General features: G+C 39.0%; 1 protein-coding gene across 1 annotated transcript in view; it reads right to left on the minus strand.

Annotated features, from left to right (window-relative positions):
* The window catches only part of CSMD1 (CUB and Sushi multiple domains 1), an 833,985-nt gene that overhangs the window by 221,305 nt on the left and 591,413 nt on the right, over window positions 1–21,267 (minus strand). Inside the window, exons 42-45 of the mRNA XM_040349812.1 lie at window positions 13,876–14,064; window positions 13,253–13,399; window positions 9,866–10,054; window positions 1,246–1,431 (exon numbers count right to left, since the gene is read on the minus strand). Of these exons, the coding sequence (XP_040205746.1) occupies window positions 1,246–1,431; window positions 9,866–10,054; window positions 13,253–13,399; window positions 13,876–14,064 (711 nt within the window). The remainder of the gene's footprint in view (window positions 1–1,245; window positions 1,432–9,865; window positions 10,055–13,252; window positions 13,400–13,875; window positions 14,065–21,267) is intronic.

Consider the following 21,267-nt stretch of genomic DNA (forward strand, 5'->3'; position numbering starts at 1 on the left):
ATTCTGTCAATACCTAAATAAAATAGTTTGGTATGGATTTGATTGATAACCATTGTATTGATGATTAATACCAATAAGGAGGAAGGGAGTAATGTTCCCATTTAAGATTGGAAATCTACATCCAATTTTCCATTGCTCTCCTATACTTTAATATACTGTATAGGGCTGTATGTGAAGGTAAAACTTCCCACAATGGCTAGTTTTCCCTTAATTATTTGATAGTAATGACTTGAAAAGGATGAGTTAAGAACTAGCTTGTATCATTTTGGAAAAAGAAATGCTATTAAAACAACAAAAATAACAGTATATGTATGTCTTTTCAAAAGAGCTGAGACCTTTTACATTTGACAAGCTTTACCATGAGATCAAAATCCCCGCGGAATTCCGTCCGCGGTGACGTGTCGCGCCGTCGCCACGATGATGACGCGGCGACGTGCGCGACGCTGTCATATAAGGAATTCCACACATGTGTCGAATCATTACGACGCATGCGGGGGATGGATTCGGACGGATTGATCCGGTGAGTCTGTACAGACCAGCGGATCAATCCGTTGGAATGGATTCCAGCGGATCGATTTCTTAGCATGTCAAGAAATTTTGATCCGCTGGAAATCCATCCCCGGGGACAAAAATCTGCGGAAACAGATCCGCTGGATCGTACACACCAGGGGATCTATCCGCTGGAGCCGGTCCGCGGATCAATTCCAGCGGATCGATCCTCTTGTGTGTACGGGGCCTTACGCTGACAAACAGGTGGTTTGCCTCCATTGCTCCATGATCCATATATCTCCACTCCGTGGATTTCATTGATAATACCCATTGTTTTGATGATTAATACTAATAAGGTGGAATGGAGTAATGTTCCCCTTTAAGATTGGAAATCTACATCCAATTTTCCATTGCCCTCCTATACTTTAATATATAGGGCTGTATGTGAAGGGAAAACTTCCCACAATGGCAAGTTTTCCCTTAATTTATTTGATAGTAATGACTTTAAAAGGATGATTTAAGAACTAGCTTGTATCATGTTGATGCAAATATTTTCAGCATTATCTATATACAGTATTTGGAAATAGAAATGCTACTAAAACAACAAAAATAACAATATATGTATGTCTTTCTAAAGGAGCTGAGACCTTTTACATTTGACAAGCTTTATAGAATATTTTCAACTGAATCCTGAATACATGACAAGCAATTTGATTATGTATTTAAAAAAAAAAAGAAACATTCTGATACACTTACGCTGACAAACAGGTGGTTTGCCTGCATTACTCCATGATCCATCTTCTTGACATACTGCTGTTGATTGTTGACTAGATTGTAATCTGTAGCCTTCATTACATTCATATATCACTTTGCTTCCCAAAGTAAACTCATTTCCAGACACTGAACCATTTCCAGGTGGCTGGGCAATTCCACAGGATATAGCTGAAAATATAAATAAATGCAGAGTGTTGTATGCATTATGTTTATGACAAATATACATACATTTAAATAATATTAGCTGCATAACACGTTGAGGCCACAATATGTATGCTGAGAAAAATCAGCAGCACTGAGACCTTTTCAATTTCTCTGTAATTAGATTTAAAGGTCATTTTTGCTGAATTGTTATTTTACATTTGAAGTTTATCATGTTGACTATGTATAAGACCATTTAAGACTCCAAGTACATCAGTACCAGGATAAATATGATGACTCTGGCATCAGTACTTTAAGTTAGTAACCTAGAACAAGCATGCAGCAAGAGAGGATCATTTTGGAATTCTCCTAGGAGAACCAAATTAGCATTTCAGACACCAAGAAGTACTTTTTTTGCACACAGAAATACTTAAATGACTGGAAAGTAGTTTAAGAAGCTCTCTCTAGAAGGACTGCACCCATCTTTGTTCAGCCTGTGCATTAGCTTGAGGTGGAGAGAGATACCTGCCTGCGCAGTTTCTCCAAGTTCCCACTTTTACTCTTGCATTAACATCTCTGCAACTAGGAAAGAAGGTATTAAGTAACAATGAGGTGTGATATGGGAGATGCTAGCTCTCGTGGTAGATGCATTTGCACAGTGATTCCACGGCAGACAGGAACTATAGTCAATAGCCTCTTAGCCCACTTTTATAAAAAAATATATATAAAACATAAAAAATAAGGCTTCCCACACAAGGGGTTTCAGCTTCATACAAACCAAGAAAAAAATACAGAACCACCTAGCTATTAAGCTCAGTCAGGTTTAATTGCTGTACAATGAAACATAGAAATATAGAAAAGTGATGGCAGAAAAAGACAGAGTTGTCCATCGATTTTGCCCATTTATTTATTTTTATATATTTTTTTTTTGATATTTTTATTAACTTTGTTGTCTGACTATAGTTCTATGTTTATTCCAAGCATGGTTGAAGCCATTTACTGTTGACTGTCTCACTACCTCTGCTGGTAGTTTACTCCAAGCATCAAATACCCTTTCTGTAAAATAATACTTTCTAAGATTAGCGTTAAATTTCGCCTCAGTTAGTTTGAGGTCATGTCTCTGTGTTTCTAATTTTAGTTTCATATTGAAAATACTTCCTTCCTGATCCTTATTCGGTCATGTCACTCTTGATATGTTTTATCTCCCAAACCTTTCACCATTTATATTACCCATCTCTGGACTCGTTCTATCTTATCAATTTATTTTTGTAAGTGAGGTCTCCAGAACTGGACAAAGTATTCTAAATTAGGTATCACTAAAGATCTACATATGAAAAGAGGAGGTTGTCACCATATCAGATATGACAGTGTAGTGGCCGCATCCCTAAATATTGGAACAAAAGATATGATCCCCTTTAGGTGGGACAATAAAAGCCACAAACACTGCGATGTATATAGAAACAATAATGTATTACATAGAAAGTATAGATCGACAAAATTACAAATGTTTAAAAACATGAACCATAAAAATGGTGTGCATGTAACAACAAATCAAACACAAACTGTACAACAGAACATATAACTGAAAATACACTGTAACTCTCCTATGCACGATATTCCCTGGTACCCTCTCCTATGAGTGATATTCCCTGGTACCAGGGAATATCACTCATAGAAGAGTTACAGTGTCATTTCAGCATTATGTTCTGTTGTACAGTTTGTGTTTGATTTGTTGTTACATGCACACCATTTTTATGGTTGATGTTTTTAAACATTTGTAATTTTATCGATCTACACTTTCAATGTAATAAATTATTGTTTCTATATACAGCACAGTGTTTGTAGATTTTAAAGTCCCACCTAAGGGGGATCATATCTTTTGTTCCAAAGATCTATATTGGGGAATCAGAACCTTCTTCCTTCTGCTGGTGATCCCTCTAGTGATGCATCCTAGATTTTGTTTTTACTTTTCCCACACTGTTTACTCATTATACAATCATCTGAAATAAGTACCCCCAAATCTTTTTATTCTGTAGTGCTGGCTAACACTGTACTCCCAATGTTGTACTCGCTGTTGTACTCTCTGTCGTACCTTGCTGCACAGGGCCACTCTTAGCCCCTAGGTAGAGGTTTTCCTGATACCCTAGAGACACTCTTAATCCTCTGAGATCCTCACAGATTCCTCTTGCTCCCCTGGACTCTCCCCCAGTTGCCTCAGGTGTCGTCTCCCATGCTCTTGCAGCCATGCAGACTCTTTCAGCTGGCCCATCTCTTGGTCCAATGGCCTGGAATCTCTCCCACATGGAGTGCTGTCTTGAGGATATTGTCTTCGTCTCCCAACAGGAGCACACCTCCTTCCTAGCTGCTGCAACAATTCCAAATCTACCTTCTACTGTAGTAACTCGCTTCAAGCTTATATTGCCCCTGCACACCTGTGCACTCACACAGGCTGCCAACAATTAGCAAAGCCTGGACACCGGATTGAATGGTCTGTCCTGCCCAGTACTCTTCAGGACCTTCAATTTCTGTCTGTGCACCCATTTGCATTGCCCATTCATGTCCGTGTATAAACTATAACAGTGGTGATGCAGTTGTCACAATAAGGAACAGACAAGCCATAAGTACACTGTCAGACATTCTAGCTCTTTCTCACTCACACAATTTTTTTTTTGTCCATATCCATGTTGAAAAGATTTTCTGTCCTGGCAGTAAGTGAGGGGACATCTCCAGTAGGGACACAGATGGCAAAAGTTGCTAAACAGGTGCTGTAATCCCTTCTCATTCCATAAGAAACAATAAAACATTTTTGGCTAAAAGGTGTGCTGCGGTTTGACCAGTTTTAGGTTTGATGTGAACTTCCCCTTTACTATATACTATGCTCATCTCTAGCAATTACATTATCTAGGCCAAGTAACTCATAAAAACAAACAAGTTAAACATTTTTTGGAAATATTGCACTTTTGCAAGTATTGCTGTATATGTCTTTTTAGAAATAAGTCTGGCTGCATTTACATTGCAATAATAATATTTTTAATGTTTATGGAATATTAAAGATTTTTTTTTGTTTATTTTCTTAGACTCGCTGTATACAATTGAACTTGATTTTACAGTAGCATTTGCTATACAGTCACAAATAGAGCTGAGTACTAGCTGAATTTTATGAAGGCAGATTTAATTAATTCAGAGGTGATTTGAAAGTCATATGTTGAAAATTCTTCCAAAGACCCCTTCAATTAGTGTGAAGCTTCAAGTACTTCATTCTAAGTACATTTGAGATAATTGACAGACTGGGAATAATGTCACCTGGCTCAGAGATAATCTTAACCAATTAAAGATTTCTTGTGCACAATGTACTGTTGAGACACCATTACTGTGTATATTTTTCTGAGAGATAATGAGCAATTTGGAAAATTGCTGTCTTTGGTCATATTATAATTTTATATATACAAATGAAAACTAAAAAAAGAAAGAAAAATAAAACATAGGCTTTTAAAGAGTTATATAAATCAAGCCTATACCTATTTACATTTATTTACAAATGTATAATTTTAAAAATTTGGAAAATGTGGCAATATCTCTTACAGTTTGTTAACTAGAATTATTATAGCTGAACAGTACTTTTATGGTATTATATTATAGTAGTTGATTCAAATTGTCTTCATGTTCCCACATTTGTTCACCTATCTGTGGAGACATTTAGCTTCAAGAGAATGTGGAAATATGTAGCCTGTGTAAAGTACAGGCTACATATGTTTTATTGGTACATATGTCCATGAATTTTCTTTTAACTCCTGTTATCCTAATGCATAAAGCCAGTTAGAAACAGGAAATGTAATACAAATTATATCTGTGTTCTTTACTTTTAGCCATATATGTAACAATTTTAAAGGTAGAGTAACAAAGAATTTATTTCAACAATACGTCAGAATTTTTATTTATTTTTCTTGAAGAATCATTATCATTTACAGCATCATATATATGTTTTTATTATAATAACATTTGCAAAAAAAATGCCATTATAAAAAAGCCTATCATCACTGACAAAATCCCAGTACAGCAAATTGGAATCTGTGTCAATGCAGGTCTAAGTATTCTAACTATAATATTGCTCGTAAACTTTTTTGTTATACTGTGCAAGTATGCACCATTAAATGCACATGGTCATCTTTAAGCTAGACTTGTATGGTTTTTGTACAAAATATTTTTCTCTTGTTGTGATATATTGTTATTCTATAAAAATGAAAGGGACTAATAGAAAGGAAGGAAAAAAATTGTGCATAATGTATCCATTAGTGCATAAAGATCTACAGTTCTCTATGCTGTTTATTTGTTTTGTTTTTTCCCCTTCATCTTTGTCCTGCTCTCATCTACCTTGTTTTATGTGTGATACTTATAGCCGGTTCACACAGGGGCAACACGACTTCCAGAACGACTTTGGGAGGCAACTTGGACACGACTTGAGTATGAATCATCAGGCAACTTACAAGGCAACTTCAAGTTGCCTCCTGGACAGTACAAGGCAACTTCAAGTTGCCTCCAGGACAGGAGGCTTTCCAGTGGCCAATCAAACAACAATCAGCTCTGTGAGAGGGAGGGGGAGGGAGGGGTTTGCCTGAGAAATGTATGTTCTCTTCCTGTATTGTTGCTTCAGTTAAGACAGTGATCAGACTTCTGAGGCAACTTCCATTGAAATTAATGGGTACAAGTTGCCTACAAGTTGCCTAGAAGTCGGATTGAAGTAGTAAAGGAACCTTTTCTGAAGTCAGAGCGACTTCAGTAGTGTGTATTAAGACAGCTCCATTCACTTCCATTGATTTTCTCAACCACGCAACTTGGGACGACTTGGGGCAACTTCAAGTCGGATCCCAGGTCGCCCCTGTGTGAACCGGCTCTGAGTGTCAAGTTGCAATAGTTCTGGTTCATATTTGGATTGAAGGGGAGTCAAGTAAATGGAAGAGAAGGGAAAAAGAAACATCAAAATAGAAAAGTAAACCAAAGTAATATAAGAATTTCCACAGAGTATCCATTACCACTTTGGACTAATTGGTACTGATTTACAATGCAAGATCCTGCATCAAGTTTTAGTTCAACTCAAGTAGATATGTATTTACATACAAGTCTATGGAAATGCAAAACAATTTGAAGAAGGTCTAATTCAGGTCAGAGGGAGGTCAACTATAGCTCAAAGGCACCTATCAATGAAATGTGAATGATCTCAGTAGTAGTCTCAATTTGATGTCAAACTGATGCCATCAATAAAAGTCCTATGCTCATTGACACAGGCCCTAGAGCTCAGTGTAGACTTTTAAGGTCCTACTGATTATAAAGTATTAGAGGTTACACATCGCAAATTACTTTAATTAACCCATTTATTTTCAAAAATGATCTTTAACTTTTAACAAATTATAACCTTTAACAAAACACTGAAACTTATTGAACAGCACCAAATGGATATCTTCAGAAAAGTTGGCACAAACATGAAAATGCCGTAAGCATAGCACTATTTTTTATACATACCTCTACAAAATCAAAATGCACACACACCAGCCAATGCACCTAACATATTGCATTAGCTTTGCAAGTACACATTTCACATGTCATAAAGAATGCAAAACATGGTTATGATCACATTTCTCACTTTTAGGAGAGACTTCTCAACCAAAACTCTGTAGACGGGTAATAAAAGAGTAAAAGAAAGACAATATCTGATCTCCATCCCATTGTAAAGGGTGCAACTGATGAATAGCAAAAACATTTTTTTGTAATTTAAACTGTCCCCTTCTTGATATACACAGACATTTCATTAGGCTTTTAAGCAACCCCTGCACTAATTTCCTATTCACCTTCAAACACTTGTGTTTAAACACTTACACACATTAGTAGCTGCATAACATTTTTGCCACAGAATTTATTAGTAAGAACATTTCTTCTAGCCTCAGTGTACAGACAACCGTACATACTTTAGAGATTGTGACTTACTCTCCACATAAATCATAGGCTCACAGCATCTACTCAATGACAAAATGCAGTGTGGATGCTAAACTGCAAGATTATTTTAGGCTTAAAATAGTTCATTCGTTTGGGGGCCTACAGTAACTAGAGTTAGTTACTATTTTTAATGACATAGCATTTCATTGCTTGCTGTCCACTTAAAATCTGTCAGTAGCTAACATGTTGTATAAGCTCAAATGTATTACAATTTTCTGCCTGAAGACCAGAGGCGTACTAAGGGGGGATAAGGGGGGCGGGCCACCCCCGGGTACCACTCACTGGGGGGGTGTCAGACCGGCACCCCCTCCACGATTGTATTACACCCACGGTGGCAGTGCCGTGGGTTTTGCCAGAGCCGCTGCAGCACACTGTGACAGGCACAGGCAGGGAGTGGTAAGGGGGAGGGTGTGTGCGGGGGGGTGGAGGGTGACACTGCTGCACCTATCATCCCCTCCTCTTACGGCCCCGGGCTGCCTGTCTATGCGATCCCGGAATCCCAGATGTCACACAGGCACAGCGGAGCAGCAGAGTGAAGCCGCCTCCCCCTCCTCTCTGTTTATGTGTAAACAGGGGGAGGGGACTTGTTGTGCATACATGTGCCGCCGCGCTGATCTGAGGTACTGAATGGGGGGCTGCACTGAATAGGGGGGCTACACTGAATGGGGGGCTACACTGAATGGGGGGCTACACTGAATGGGGGGGGCTACACTGAACAAGGGGAGCTACATTGAACGGGGGCTACACTGAACGAGAGGGGGCGACACTGAATGGGGGGCTACACTGAATGGGGGGCTACACTGAATGAGGGGGCGACACTGAATGAGGGGGGGGGGCAACACTGAACGGGGGGCGTCTGCACTGAATGGGGGGCACTACACTAAATGGGGGTCTACACTGAAAGGGGGGGCTACACTGAAGGTGGGGGCTACACTGAAGGGGGCGTCTGCACTGAACTGGGGGTTTGCATTGAAGGGGTGGATACACTGAAGGGGGGGCTACACTGAAGGGGGGGTCTGCACTGAAGGGGGGTCTGTGTAACATGCAGGGTGCTGTGTAATGTAAATGGGACCAGAGGTGTAGGGTGCTGTGTAATGTAAAGGGGCCCAGAGGCGCAGGGTGCTGTGTAATGTAACGGGGTCCAGAGATGCAGGGTGCTGTGTAATGTAAAGGGGTGCAAGGGGCTGTGTAATGTAAAGGGGTCCAGAGGTCCAGGGTGCTATGTAATGTAAAGGGGTGCAGGGTGCTGTGTAATGTAAAGGGGTCCAGAGGTGCAGGGTGCAGTGTAATGTAAAGGGGCCCAGAGGCACATGGGGATCTGTAATGTAAAGGGGCCCAGAGGTACAGGGGACTGTGTAGTGTAAAGGGGCCCAGAGATGCAGGGTACTGTGTAATGTAAAGGGGTCCAGAGATGCAGGGTGATGTGTAATGTAAAGAGGTCCTGAAGTGCAGTTGTGGAGAGGGGGTACACAGTAGTGACAAAGAGATATTGAAGGATGCAGAGGTATGCAGGGGGCACAGTGGGGTGTTTTTACATTTTAATGTGGGGGGGGGGTGCCAGATAAAGGGTCCTTCTCGAGTGGCAAATGCTCTTTCTTATAGTTTCCAAGGTATGACTTTAGTTTCATATTTATACTGGTATGGCCTTCTTTTCCTCTGAGCACTAAAAGAAACATTGCACTTTTTCCCCTCACCCAAACACTTCCACACTCATTAATATATATAATCAATTATCTTCTCCCTGAATCATGAATATTTATTTTTATATGTAAAACATATACATGTATAAAACTTTCAAATAGTGCACATAATTTGCTGTATAAATTGCATAGAATGTATACAAGACAGGTGCACTCAGATAATAAAAACAACTCCCCTCTTATACACGGATTATAAAATAATGTTCTCGGTTTCTAAATGCAATAAATTAGGCCCATACTTTACACTGTATAGAGCTCTGGTGATCACTTTGTTTGAACATGGGGAGCATGCTGCACCTTATAGGCAGGGATGTAGGGAGCGTAGGTGTGGGAGCATTGGTTTGTGAAGAGATTGTAGTGGTTGTGACCACTAGCAGTTTTATCTACAGTGCTTTCAGTTTCTGACTGTATCTTGCAGCATGCCTTTAGTTTCTGGCAAATTTCTGTAACATGCCCAGAGTCTTTGACTATCTCCTATAGCGTGCCTGCAATTTCTGACCATCTGTTGTAGTGTATCCTCAGTCTCTGATAGTTTTATGCAGTATTCCATAGAGTAAATGTTATATGTAGCTCTTTGAAAATGTCAGTAGACCACTTGAGGGTCGCTATGTTGAAAAAGTTGATAATCATTGGTACAGAGGGAAAAAAATATGGATTTGTATGGAGTAAAAAAGTAGAGCGGCTTAAGTCAGATTAAGAGAAAAAAACAACTTTATTTGCATGTCTTCAAATACTGATTGGCAGACAATAATTTATCTCTACACAAGACATACCTTTACAAATTGGTGCTGGTGAAGCCCATTCATACATTCCATTTCGTCTCCGTATGCATGTTGTATTACTGTTTCCAATCATTTGATATCCAGCCTTACAGTAGTAGTAAACTTTTGAACCAAGCTCAATGCCCGTCTTGTTCAAAATTCCCCCATTATTTATTACTGTGTGCAAACTACAGTAGGCAGCTGTGAAACAAAATATGTAGATACAGAAATAAGTAGATGAAACCATCACTTATAAAGAATTTACAATACTTCCTGTTGCAGTGGACACAAAGGAGCCAAATAACTTAACACACTTAAATTCTTGTTGTTAGTTAGTTTATTTATTTTTTTGCATTGTCTTAAAATCAAACATTCACATCAGCATCTTTCCATGTTTGATTATGCAGTCTGTTTATTTTAAATTGCTCCACATTGCACCCTAATTGTATCCCTAAAAGCCATAAAGAGCTTCAGCCATATTAAGATAAGTAAAGACAAAGCAGTAAGGGCCAGATTCACAGAAAAAGTATGCCAGAGTATCTGCTGATACTCTGGCGTACTTTCAAATTTGCCGCGTCGTATCTTTATTTTGAATTCTCAAACAAAGATACAACGGCATTTAGCTAAGATCCGACAGGCGTACAGGTCTTAGGATGCAATACTTCGACGCCCGCTGGGTGGAGTTTGTGTTGTTTTCCGCGTCGGGTATGCTAATTAGCTGTTTACGGCGATCCACGAAGGTACGTGCTGTCGTCGCATTCTCTTACGTCGTCGCTAGTCGGCTTTTCCCGTCGTAAAGTTGCGATTGCTATTTAGGTGGTGTCAAATTAGACAGGCCATGTTAAAGTATGGCCGTTGCCGAATTTTTTTTTTTTTGCGTAAGACGTCCGGGAATAGGAAAGGACGTAACGCACATCGCCGTTCAAAAAATTACGTCGGTGCGATGTCATTTCGCACAAACCACGGCAGGAAATTTCAAAACGGAGCATGCGCAGTACGTTCGGCGCAGGAACGCGCCTCATTTAAATGATACACGCCCCATTTGAATTAGGCTGGCTTGCGCCGGACGGCTTTACGCTACGCCACCGCAAGTTTACAGGCAAGTGCTTTGTGAATCAAGCACTTGCGCTGAAAACTTGCGGCGGTGTAACGTAAATGACATACGTTACGCCACCGCAAATGTATGTGAATCTGGCCCTAAGTGTTTTATTTGATGTAAATTATGATGTAAGAAACATTATTTCTTGGGATTTTTAAAACAGTTGATAACATAACAGTAGTTATTACCATGCACAAAAAATTAAATTTCAACACTATTTAGTTATGGCAAAAAAATAAATAAATCCCAAACTTATTTTTATTTTACATTTGGCTAGATGAAGGAAGGTTTAAAATCCATGTCAGGTTTTTGTTAAGCACATATTTCTCAAGGGGGGGATTTCTCTTTAGTTCCTGTCTCAGCTAAAATATAAAGTGAGATGAAGTCTTTCCAAAGTAAAGAAAAGCTGATCCCAAACCCTGTTGAAATAAAAAAAAGAGACACATCTATCTAGATGGCCTCTTCCTCAAAACAATGGTCTGGTCTTTTTGGCGGTCTGCAGGTGGTAGTCTTCTCAGAATCTGGATGCCCCTTTTAAAAAAAGGGGGGCCTCCAGATATCACCCCACCAATGCAAATGAGTAAAGGGTACATAGTACCTCTACTCATTCACAAAAAAAATGTAACCTAGAAACTTGAACTTGGGTCCTCAGTTGTGTCTGGCAATGAATCTTCTCACTGAGCTATCTGAGATGCTGGACATCGCCCTGTCAGATCCTTTAGACAAGGCTGCCTTGTGCCTTGATTTCAGCTGAACCTTGAACTCTTTGCTCCTTCCACAAACTTCCTGATATAAGCCATATCTCTGCACTTCCTCCTTGCCACAATATTGTGCTATCTCCAGCCTGTATCTCGCTCATGTCTTCCATGCTGCTGTCCATATTTGCTACTGCTCGTTATTAACCCTTGACTTGTTCCTCGACAACGCTTCTGAAACCAACCAGCAACTACTCGTTAATGACCTTTTTGCTTGTTTACTGACCACGCTTCTGTTTGATCCTCACCTGCTTATCCACTACTGAGCCCCGACTTGCTCACCTCCTGGTGGGTCGATACTGAGGACTGCGATCTGGTACTAACATGCAGCAAAATCCATCTTCACCAACAGGAGCTCTGGTGAACACAGGTTAGTACTTAGACTATGCACCTCAGGTGAGCCTGTGTCATCTGCCAGGGTGACTGCATTTGTACCTATCCTGCTGGTCAGTGGTGGTCCTGTAACTGCTATAGCAATTGGTCTTAGAGCCTGACCCCTGATTGTGACACACCTCCAATCCCAATGGTATTGCTCACTGACTGACAGCTTTCCAAGCGATCATAAGCTATGTAAGGGAATAGGCATGGATAGTAGTGACATCATAGACCAATATTATTGCCCAAATATGGCCTGTGACTTTGCTAATGTGGTCTGGGATTCCTGACCATGTAAGCTAATGTGCCAGTGATGGTAGAAGTAGCTAATGACACATGGGCTTCCAGTACCTGTTGCTACTGTAGGAACCATTGACAGCGTAAGCTGTTATATATATATAAAATATAGAAAAACTGCTTCTATAAATGATGCTCCAGCTCCTGACAAAAAGTAAAAGTTCAGGCTTTTGTCCATACCTTCAAGAAGCTCAGTACAAACCATTAGCTCATTCCTACTCTTCAAATGTGTGTTAATAATATGTAAATAATTTATTGTTCATAGTCTAGAAACATGTGTACTTTAAATACACATTAAAGCCTAATTTTTTTTTTTTTTGTGATTTTAAATAGTTGATTTGCACCAAGCTGGTAACAAAAAAAATATATGCTTCACTTACAGATGTGCCTGCTGAGAGCACTGTATAAACTGTATGTAGCATCAACTACATACAGTATACTGCAGTGTGCTCCAGGAGCAAGGTGGAGACTTCCAGTCGTGCTCCTGTACCAAAATCAAGTCAGGCTGAACACTGCTCAGCCATTTACAGAAGGCATAATATTTAATCAATGAATACAATGGTCCCTCTGATTGGCTGAGGTGGAGAGGCGGGTGGATATTGATGCTACATACAGTGTATACAGCATTCCCAGCGGGCACATCAGTTGGTGAAGCAAATAGATAATTTGAAGCAGCTTGGTCCAAACAAGCTAAAGTCACACAAACCTGGAATTAGGATTTATGGTTAATTGCTTAGGAAATAAAAAGACATGTAAGAAGTCAAGAAATACCTCTATGTGTAAATACAGTACATATACATAAACCAGTTAAAAATAAAATTTAAATATGCCAGTCCACTGATGATAAAAAATACCTTGCATATGGTTACAAACCTGAATATCGAATTTTGAAACCTCTTTTATTTGTAGCATGATCTGTTGACCAGCGAAGAAAAACAGTGTTGCTTTTGCTTGTAAAATTTTGTTGCCCTGTTAAATTGCCACTTAAAGCCACAATATGTGGACTTTGTCCAGATGGCCCTTTAAAAAAGAATGCAATATTAAAAAAAACACTTTCTGCTCTTCCAGGCTTTTCTAAAGAAATGTACATTTTATTTACTGTATTTGTGCTTGGAATTTACAATATTATTACTATAGCATAAAATAATATTGACTACCGTGTTGTGATTTATGCCATGATTTGCATGCTTTGGTATAAAATTATATTTTATGTGTGAGTATTATTCTAATATTTAATGCAATATAAAAAGATTTTTACATTATACTTGAAAGATTACTTCATATATGCAATTAACACTTTAGCAAAATAACTGCTTATATATATATATCTATAATCTATTTAATGTAAACATTTTCCATGTAACCAAAATGTGATATCAAATTATGTTGTGTTCAGTATACTGAACATACATTTAATTGATGATAGCTATTCAGTCAAATGTAATTACAGCTTACCAATAGTATGCATGTGTTTTATAATTGCAAATTTTTCTTACCATCAAATACCTCAAGTTCATCAAACTGTTTTTCGCTTTGAAACATATCCACAAAAAATGATATGGTGTAACCAGGTTCAATCCTAATGCTCCAGGAACATGTCTGGGAATTAGGATAGTTTTCAGGATATCCAGGGCTAAGGATGACCCCAGATGATTCTTGCCGCATTTCATTTGCAGGACATTGTGCTACAAGACATAGATCAAACCAGCAAGTTATACATTTTGATAAGGCTAATCTACATAGTTAAAAAAATGTCTAATAACAGTAATTGCACCATTGGGAATCTACTACTATGATACAATTCTTAGAATGAGTTACTGCACATAACTAACCATTACTACTTGCAGTTCCTTATTAAATGAGCCAATAAGACCCTTTAATCATTGCATCAACCTTTTTTAGTATTGGATCTCTCAGAGATTATTTTATTCAGCTGGTGAGATTCAACAGTTACTGTGCTTTTAAATGGAAACGAGCCACATTTTACCTAGGGTAAAGTAAAGTGATTCAAATATTTGAAAGTTTATGGCACATCTTTACTATAATACATCTGTGCCATAGTTCAGGTGGACTAGCTGACTACAGTATGTCTAGGTAATGAAGATGATCTCTTGCACTCCTTCAAACGTATAACACTGTTTATTTTAGAATTGATCATTAATGGGATATTCGTACAGTAAAAAATTTAGAGCAGCAAAGCTTTGGTAGAACAGGCAACATCTCTTTCATTTCCATAAAGTAAAGCATCTTTGTATTGCCAAACGTAAACTAGCAACATAAATACTGTGTGCCAGAGACATCGCCTTTTTTTTTTTTTAGCAGACATGTTGAAATGCACATTTTAGGTCTGAAGATTATTTAAAACCCTCAGAACATTATTAAGGGAATTCATAAAAGGTGTCATAAACACCCGTTAGAATTTTTTTGGAGCACGGTAGCAGTGCGTTGACTCACAGACAGGTACATGCATTTGTTCATGTCTGCAATGAGGAAGGAATGTCCACAACAGAGGTGTTTTATAGTAGGGGTGGGTGAAGTCTAAACTGACAGACTAGTTCCCAATCAGGTCCATATAACTTTTGATTGGTGGAGCATGGGAGTGGGCAGACACATAGCTGTTATTCAGTCCAGTATGTTTTTTTTTAATACCACCCACTGCTAAGCACTATCAATCAAATGTGTAAAGGACTTGATGGGGAACTAGTCTCTCAGTTCCCCATCAGGCTCCACCTACTCAGCGATGAGTAATTTTCCAAATATGTATGCTAGCTCAGAGTTGACCCTAATTATTTCTAAATTACCTGGAGAATTGTGGTAATTCTTTAAGAATGTGTCACTACCACAGTGAAAGTTTCACAAAGTGGCAGTAGTGGCAGTAGTAAGAACTACTTAAATTTGATGCAATGTTGGTAATGTTACCGACACTGGCACAAATGCTTGCCTGACTAAGGCAATTACCACTAGAAATCTGTCATTAGGGCTGAATTCCCCAGTATATGTTTTCTGAAACCAGATATCCTGTAAAATATAATAGTGGCGCTTGCAATTTTTTATGTCTCACAATCATTGCTGGACTGTTTATCAAATATCTATATATTTAATAAAAAAATTAATTCACAATAATTTTAGTGCACACAAACACAATATAATACCTTATATTTTGGTAATATATAAAAGATAAGACTGTATTCAGTAAATAAATACCAAATATGTCAAGACTTAAAACTGTGTATATGAAAATCTACAGTACCCAAAATGGTCCATAAGAAACACTTTTACAGCTCATCAATTTAGGCCGCGTACACACGGTCAGTTAACCGATGAAGCTGACTGATAATCTAATGTGCCTACACACCATCAGTTAAAAAAACGATCAAGTCCAACGCGGTGACGTAAAACACAACGACGTGCTGAGAAAAATTAAGTTCAATGCTTCCAAGCATGCGTCGACTTGATTCTGAGCATGCGCAGGTTTTGAACCGATGCTTTTGCGTACTAACCGTTGGTTTTGACCGATCGGTTAGGCGTCCATCGGTTCCATTTTAAAGCAAGTTCTAAATTTTCCGACCGAAGGATAACGGACCGATGGGGCCCACACACGGTCGGTTTGGACCGATGAAACTGAACTTCGGTCCGTTTTCATCGGTTTTGTCTGATCGTGTGTACAGGGCCTTAGAGTTAACAGTCAATGATGACCCTAAATATATTTCTCTCCAGCATGCATAGCGATACCCAATATGTTAGGTGCAATGGTCTTTTTCATATGTCTGTGCACCATATATGCCTGTATGTGGGGGCCAGGGCTTATAAAACATTTTTTATGTTTTAATTTACTTTACTTTATTAAACTTTATTTTTAAAACCCTTTCTATAATTTAACTTAATGCGGAGCACCTCTCAAATGTGAAAGCTCCGCTTGTCTACCTCCTCCCCCCTCCACTGACCCATTTGGGACCTTTTGGGAGGTAGGCTAGAGTCGGTACCTGGTTTTGACAGGTATTTGCTCTCACTTCCAGCTCAGTTCACTACGTGAGCTGGAAGTTCGGTCCCCCTCCTTTCCCCACAGCCGACCCATGCACAAAGTGTGGCGAGAAGCACACATGCACAGTAGGAAACTGACTGGGAAGCTGCAAGGCTTCACTGCCAGTTTCCCTTAGCCAAGCACCTGAGAGCCTATTTAGGAACCAGCTTGGGTGAGGACACTGCTGGATGCCTGGACAGGTAAGTACCCTAATAGTAAAAGTCAGCAGCTACAGTATTTCCTCCTTAACCGTATTGATATCACAAGAGGGCTGATAAGCCCCCTATATGAATGCATAGTACAGGTGAGAGGTGACCCCCAATACCTTGAGCTGACCAAGCACCCCCAGATTGGTTTGAGGGGCAAAAAGGTTAAAACCCATCCAAACATTTGGTCTAAATCAACACATCAAATTCTAGGCGTATCAAAACAAAAGATGTTCTATGTCTTTTAGCTTATGTTTTTCTAAAGCAAATACAGCCTGCGTAGCAAAGTCTGTCTCCTCTAGTATTTGCAGAGTGGAACCCTTGTTTTTCTTCTGAAAGCAGTGGTCTCTCCATTGTGGTCCAACACACTCCATACTGAATCCAAGTTATGGCTCTTCTGTAGTCATTCTGAGGACCAAAACTAACATGCACCTACAAACGTCATATTCTAAATCCCAGACACAAATTGATGTGCAAAATAATTTCCTTATGTGACTTTTACTTTTTTACTTTTTGTAACTCTGCTAGGGTTACTTTTTTAATATTATTTGTAATACAATATAATAAAGATGTTTGCTTACCAAATACTATTCACTATTTTTAGCAAATAATATATAAAGTTACAACTTTTGAACTCTATAAATGTGTTCTTTGACTTGTTGGTATATAATTTAATGATATCTTTCAGGTCATAATAAAACATGGCTTTGTGAAAACCACTCTTGTCTTCCAATCTGCTGTCTCTTTACTACCAACTTATATTTCAAAAGTAAAAGGTAGTAAAAACAGATATGTTATTCAGCATAACAGATTCTAGGAATGTTTCCAAATTTCACAATGGATTCTTATTGCTGGCAGTGTAATTATAGACCTTTTCGCTAAGCTGCAGACAATAAACTTTAACACATCCCTTAACTGAATGATCAATGACAAAAACATAATTATTGTTACTATCAAAAAGCAGCTAAAAATAAAACAGAAGGGATTTCATATGCAGACAGTGCTAAATTATTTACAGACTACATATTCAGCATTAAATATATCATGTGTGCAGTGATCAGAGCCAGGCCATTAACATTTATTACACAAGTGCTTTTGATTTCCTTCTATTTTAAATAAAATCTAAAGTAACTGTATTGCTAGACCCTTCAATGAGATCTTTATATAGATGTGAGAAGGTGAAAAGTGTCTTTTTATTAATAACAGTAAAGCTATTTTATTATTTTACTATAAAAATTATGGACAACCTTGAAAGATTTGTCATTTAATACAATATGTTAAATAGAATTTTTTTTTTGTTTTACTTTTATTCAAATAATGAAGCTCAACATCTGGGGAAACTTGTTTTTGTCTCTGGTAGAGTACATAAAGCTTAGTGGTACTGTTAGGCACTGTCACTGCACAAAAAGCTAGTGTGTAGAAAAATTCCTCAAAAGGAATACAGACATTAACTACCTTACCCCCAGGCCAATGTAAAATCATCATTATTTTGCTAGAAAATGACTTTGAACCACAAAACATTTTATCTTTTTTGAAAGCAGAGACCCTGGATAATAAAATTGTGGTTGTTGCAATTTTGTTTTGCAATATTTTTGTATAACTGTTTTTTATCACACATGTTTAGGAAAAAATACACTTTAATGGATTTTAGTGCATACCAATGCAACATAATACCCATTTTTGGGCAAAATAAAAAAGTTGATGTTATGCTGAGTAAATAGATACCTAACATGCTAACATGTCTCTCTTTAAAACTGCGTAAGCCTGTGGAATTATGACAAATTACGGCACCTAAAAATCTCCCTAGGAGATGTTTTAAAAGTCTTTACAGGTTACCAGTTTAGAGTTACACAGGAGGTCTGGCACTAGAATTATTATTTCCAGGGGGCGTGGCTGGCACGTAGACAAAATGGCAGCGTAAGGAGTGAGCTCCGCAAACAGGGCCAGATTAACAGCATCTGACTGCCTTCTATCAGCAATCCTCACATACCGGAGCCGCGCCAACACACCTGCTACCTCTGTGGAGCCATGGCACAGAAGAGAAAAGACAGCCGGCTCCCACAAAAGCTCACAGAGTATATGTTTCAGCTGGCCGTGAGCCGCGGCCAAGATAGCGCCACAACCAGATCCTCCACAGCAGCGCCCGCAGCAGCTCTCTCTCCAACAGCCAAGACACTCAGCAGACTTGCAGCATAACCCCAAGGGACCCCCACGCCACAGGATGGGATGGCCGCAGCCTCCACCAAGCTTTCCTGCTTCCTGCAGCCCATCTAAGGCAAAAATTAAACTGCATCCCTATGCTGCAAACGATAAGGTGAGTCATGTTTCTCATATTCCTCACACACTGATACAGCAAAGCCCACAGAACAATTCCATTGCTTCTTTCCCCCCTATGGAGCAAACGGCGATGAACACCACACTAAAGGACATGCTAGTCTGCCTGGCCATGATAAGGCTAATTTGGGGAACTGTTCTAGTTCTTTTGAGAGGTTGTTCAGAAAGGGGGTGAAGTTAGCTCGATAGAGAGAATAGTGTATGGATATTTGTGTTTTAGTTTTAATCGGTGTGTTATAGGGATTTCTAAGGGCTCAATAGGACGTGTTCACTATCTGGACCACACCTCCATCATTACATTACCACCTTCCACCCACTGTCTGTATAATCTGATTATGCAATCTAATTTAGATCTACCATCAGCTATGTCGTGCAAGGGCATGTCTAATTTGATAAAAATGTAATGGATTAGTAAGGGGGATCCTCCTATTCGATAGCTCTGTTAGTGTATAATCAAATTAAATAGTGTATGGTCAGCGTTAAACAAGTTGTCAGGACATGGTGGCTGTACAGAGCACTATATTTCCCCTATGTTTGGACTGTGGTCACTTTAAAGGAACAAAAGGGTTAACTCATTGGTAAGAGAAAGTGGGTTTAAAAAAAAAGACAATAAGTTGTGGTTGTGGGTGGAGGAGCATAGAGGAGACTTTGGATTGGTGTGAAGCTGAGGAAGTGCATTGGCAGTATCCTGCATGGATGTGTGTATGTATGTATGTATGTATGTATGTATGTGTAGGATAATTAAAAAGCTTTTTCTTTTCTGCAAAATAATTACAATAATGGTTTATTGGTACATAGGTGAGCTGGAATTTAGAAATAAAAAAGGTGAACTTAGCCTTTAAGTACTTTCACCATCCATGTGACCAAATATGTGGGCATTTGGTTACACTATTGCTGCTGAATTGAGGGATCAACCAATGCATGCAATAAAATGCCTACTCATATAACCAGCACAGAAAGAAACCTGGAGTTGCATTCTTTCCAGGAAAAGTACTTATACTCGAGTATAAGCCAAGTTTTTCAGCAAATTTTTTGGTGCTGAAAATGCCCCCCTCAGCTTATACTCGAGTCACCTTTTTGTGCCTGATCTCCCAGATTTGGGGACCTGGTACCGGTCAGCCGTAGGTCTCCTGGACCCCAAACCTGGCACAGATGTAGCCCCATGCTTTCTCTACAAGTGTGTAAAGTTTGTTGTCCGGGGAACCTACGGCCAGGGAGCACCAATTTTTCAAAGCCGGACTCCCCTTCCATAGACTCCCATGTTAAACTGTCATTTCTCCAGTGACTTTGGGGACCTGGTACCAGCACACACGTAGCTCTATTTCTCCTCTACAAGTGTGCAAAGTTTGTTGTCTGGGGGACCTACGGCTGGGGAGCATCGATTTTTCAAAGCCAGGCACTCCTTCCATAGACTCCAATGTTAAACGTCAGTCTAGTCATGGGCACAGTGAGGCAAATTGCGGCACAGTGAGGCATGCAGATGGACACCCTAGGCTTATACTCAAGTCAATACGTTTTCCCATTTTTTGGTGGTAAAATTAGGTGCCTCGGCTTATATTCGGGTCGGCTTATACTCAAATATATACAGTATTTAAATTCTTCCACTATTATTTTTAATTCATCCTGGCAGAACTGTTAACAAAGCTTTAAAGTGGTAGTATACTCTGTACTACCACTTTAACCTACAGGTAAGCCTATAATAAGGCTTACCTGTAAGTATAAAGAATATCTGTAAGGTTTAGGAGATATTCCCCCCGACTGCAGCGGCGCATGCGCAGCGGAGATCCTCGGCTAAAGGCCTGACAACCGCCGGACCTTGCCGGGGAGTGATGACATCGCCGCTCCAGCCAATCACAGCTTTTGCTTTTCAGGTTTAAAAAAAATAAAAAAGACAGCGGGTTTACTATCGCTTTAACTTAAGAGTGGAAATAACAAAGCCCAAGAATAAACATCAATGAGACATGTGCCTACCCTTACTTTTACCTTACTCTAAAACCATCTTCATCTTCATCCTGGTGAATGAATATAGTGTGTTTAGTCAGTGGTTTAAAAGCAGCATATATCAGTCTATGTATGGTCACTTTGCAAGAAGGGATGTGTATATGACTTCTCATATATAGAATACAATAGATCAGTAGGTCCCATATCAGTATATAATCATTTTAATAAAAAAGTGGAGATTAATGCTTTAATGCTATTTCTATGCCTTAATAATATCTCTGAGGATGAAATGTGCTAGCAACAGGCTTTTCTTTTTCTTTACAGCTATACAATATATATACTGTGTGTATATATATATATATATATATATATATATATATATATAT

Source organism: Rana temporaria, chromosome 4, assembly GCF_905171775.1.
Source record: "Rana temporaria chromosome 4, aRanTem1.1, whole genome shotgun sequence".
NCBI classification, from domain to species: domain Eukaryota; kingdom Metazoa; phylum Chordata; class Amphibia; order Anura; family Ranidae; genus Rana; species Rana temporaria.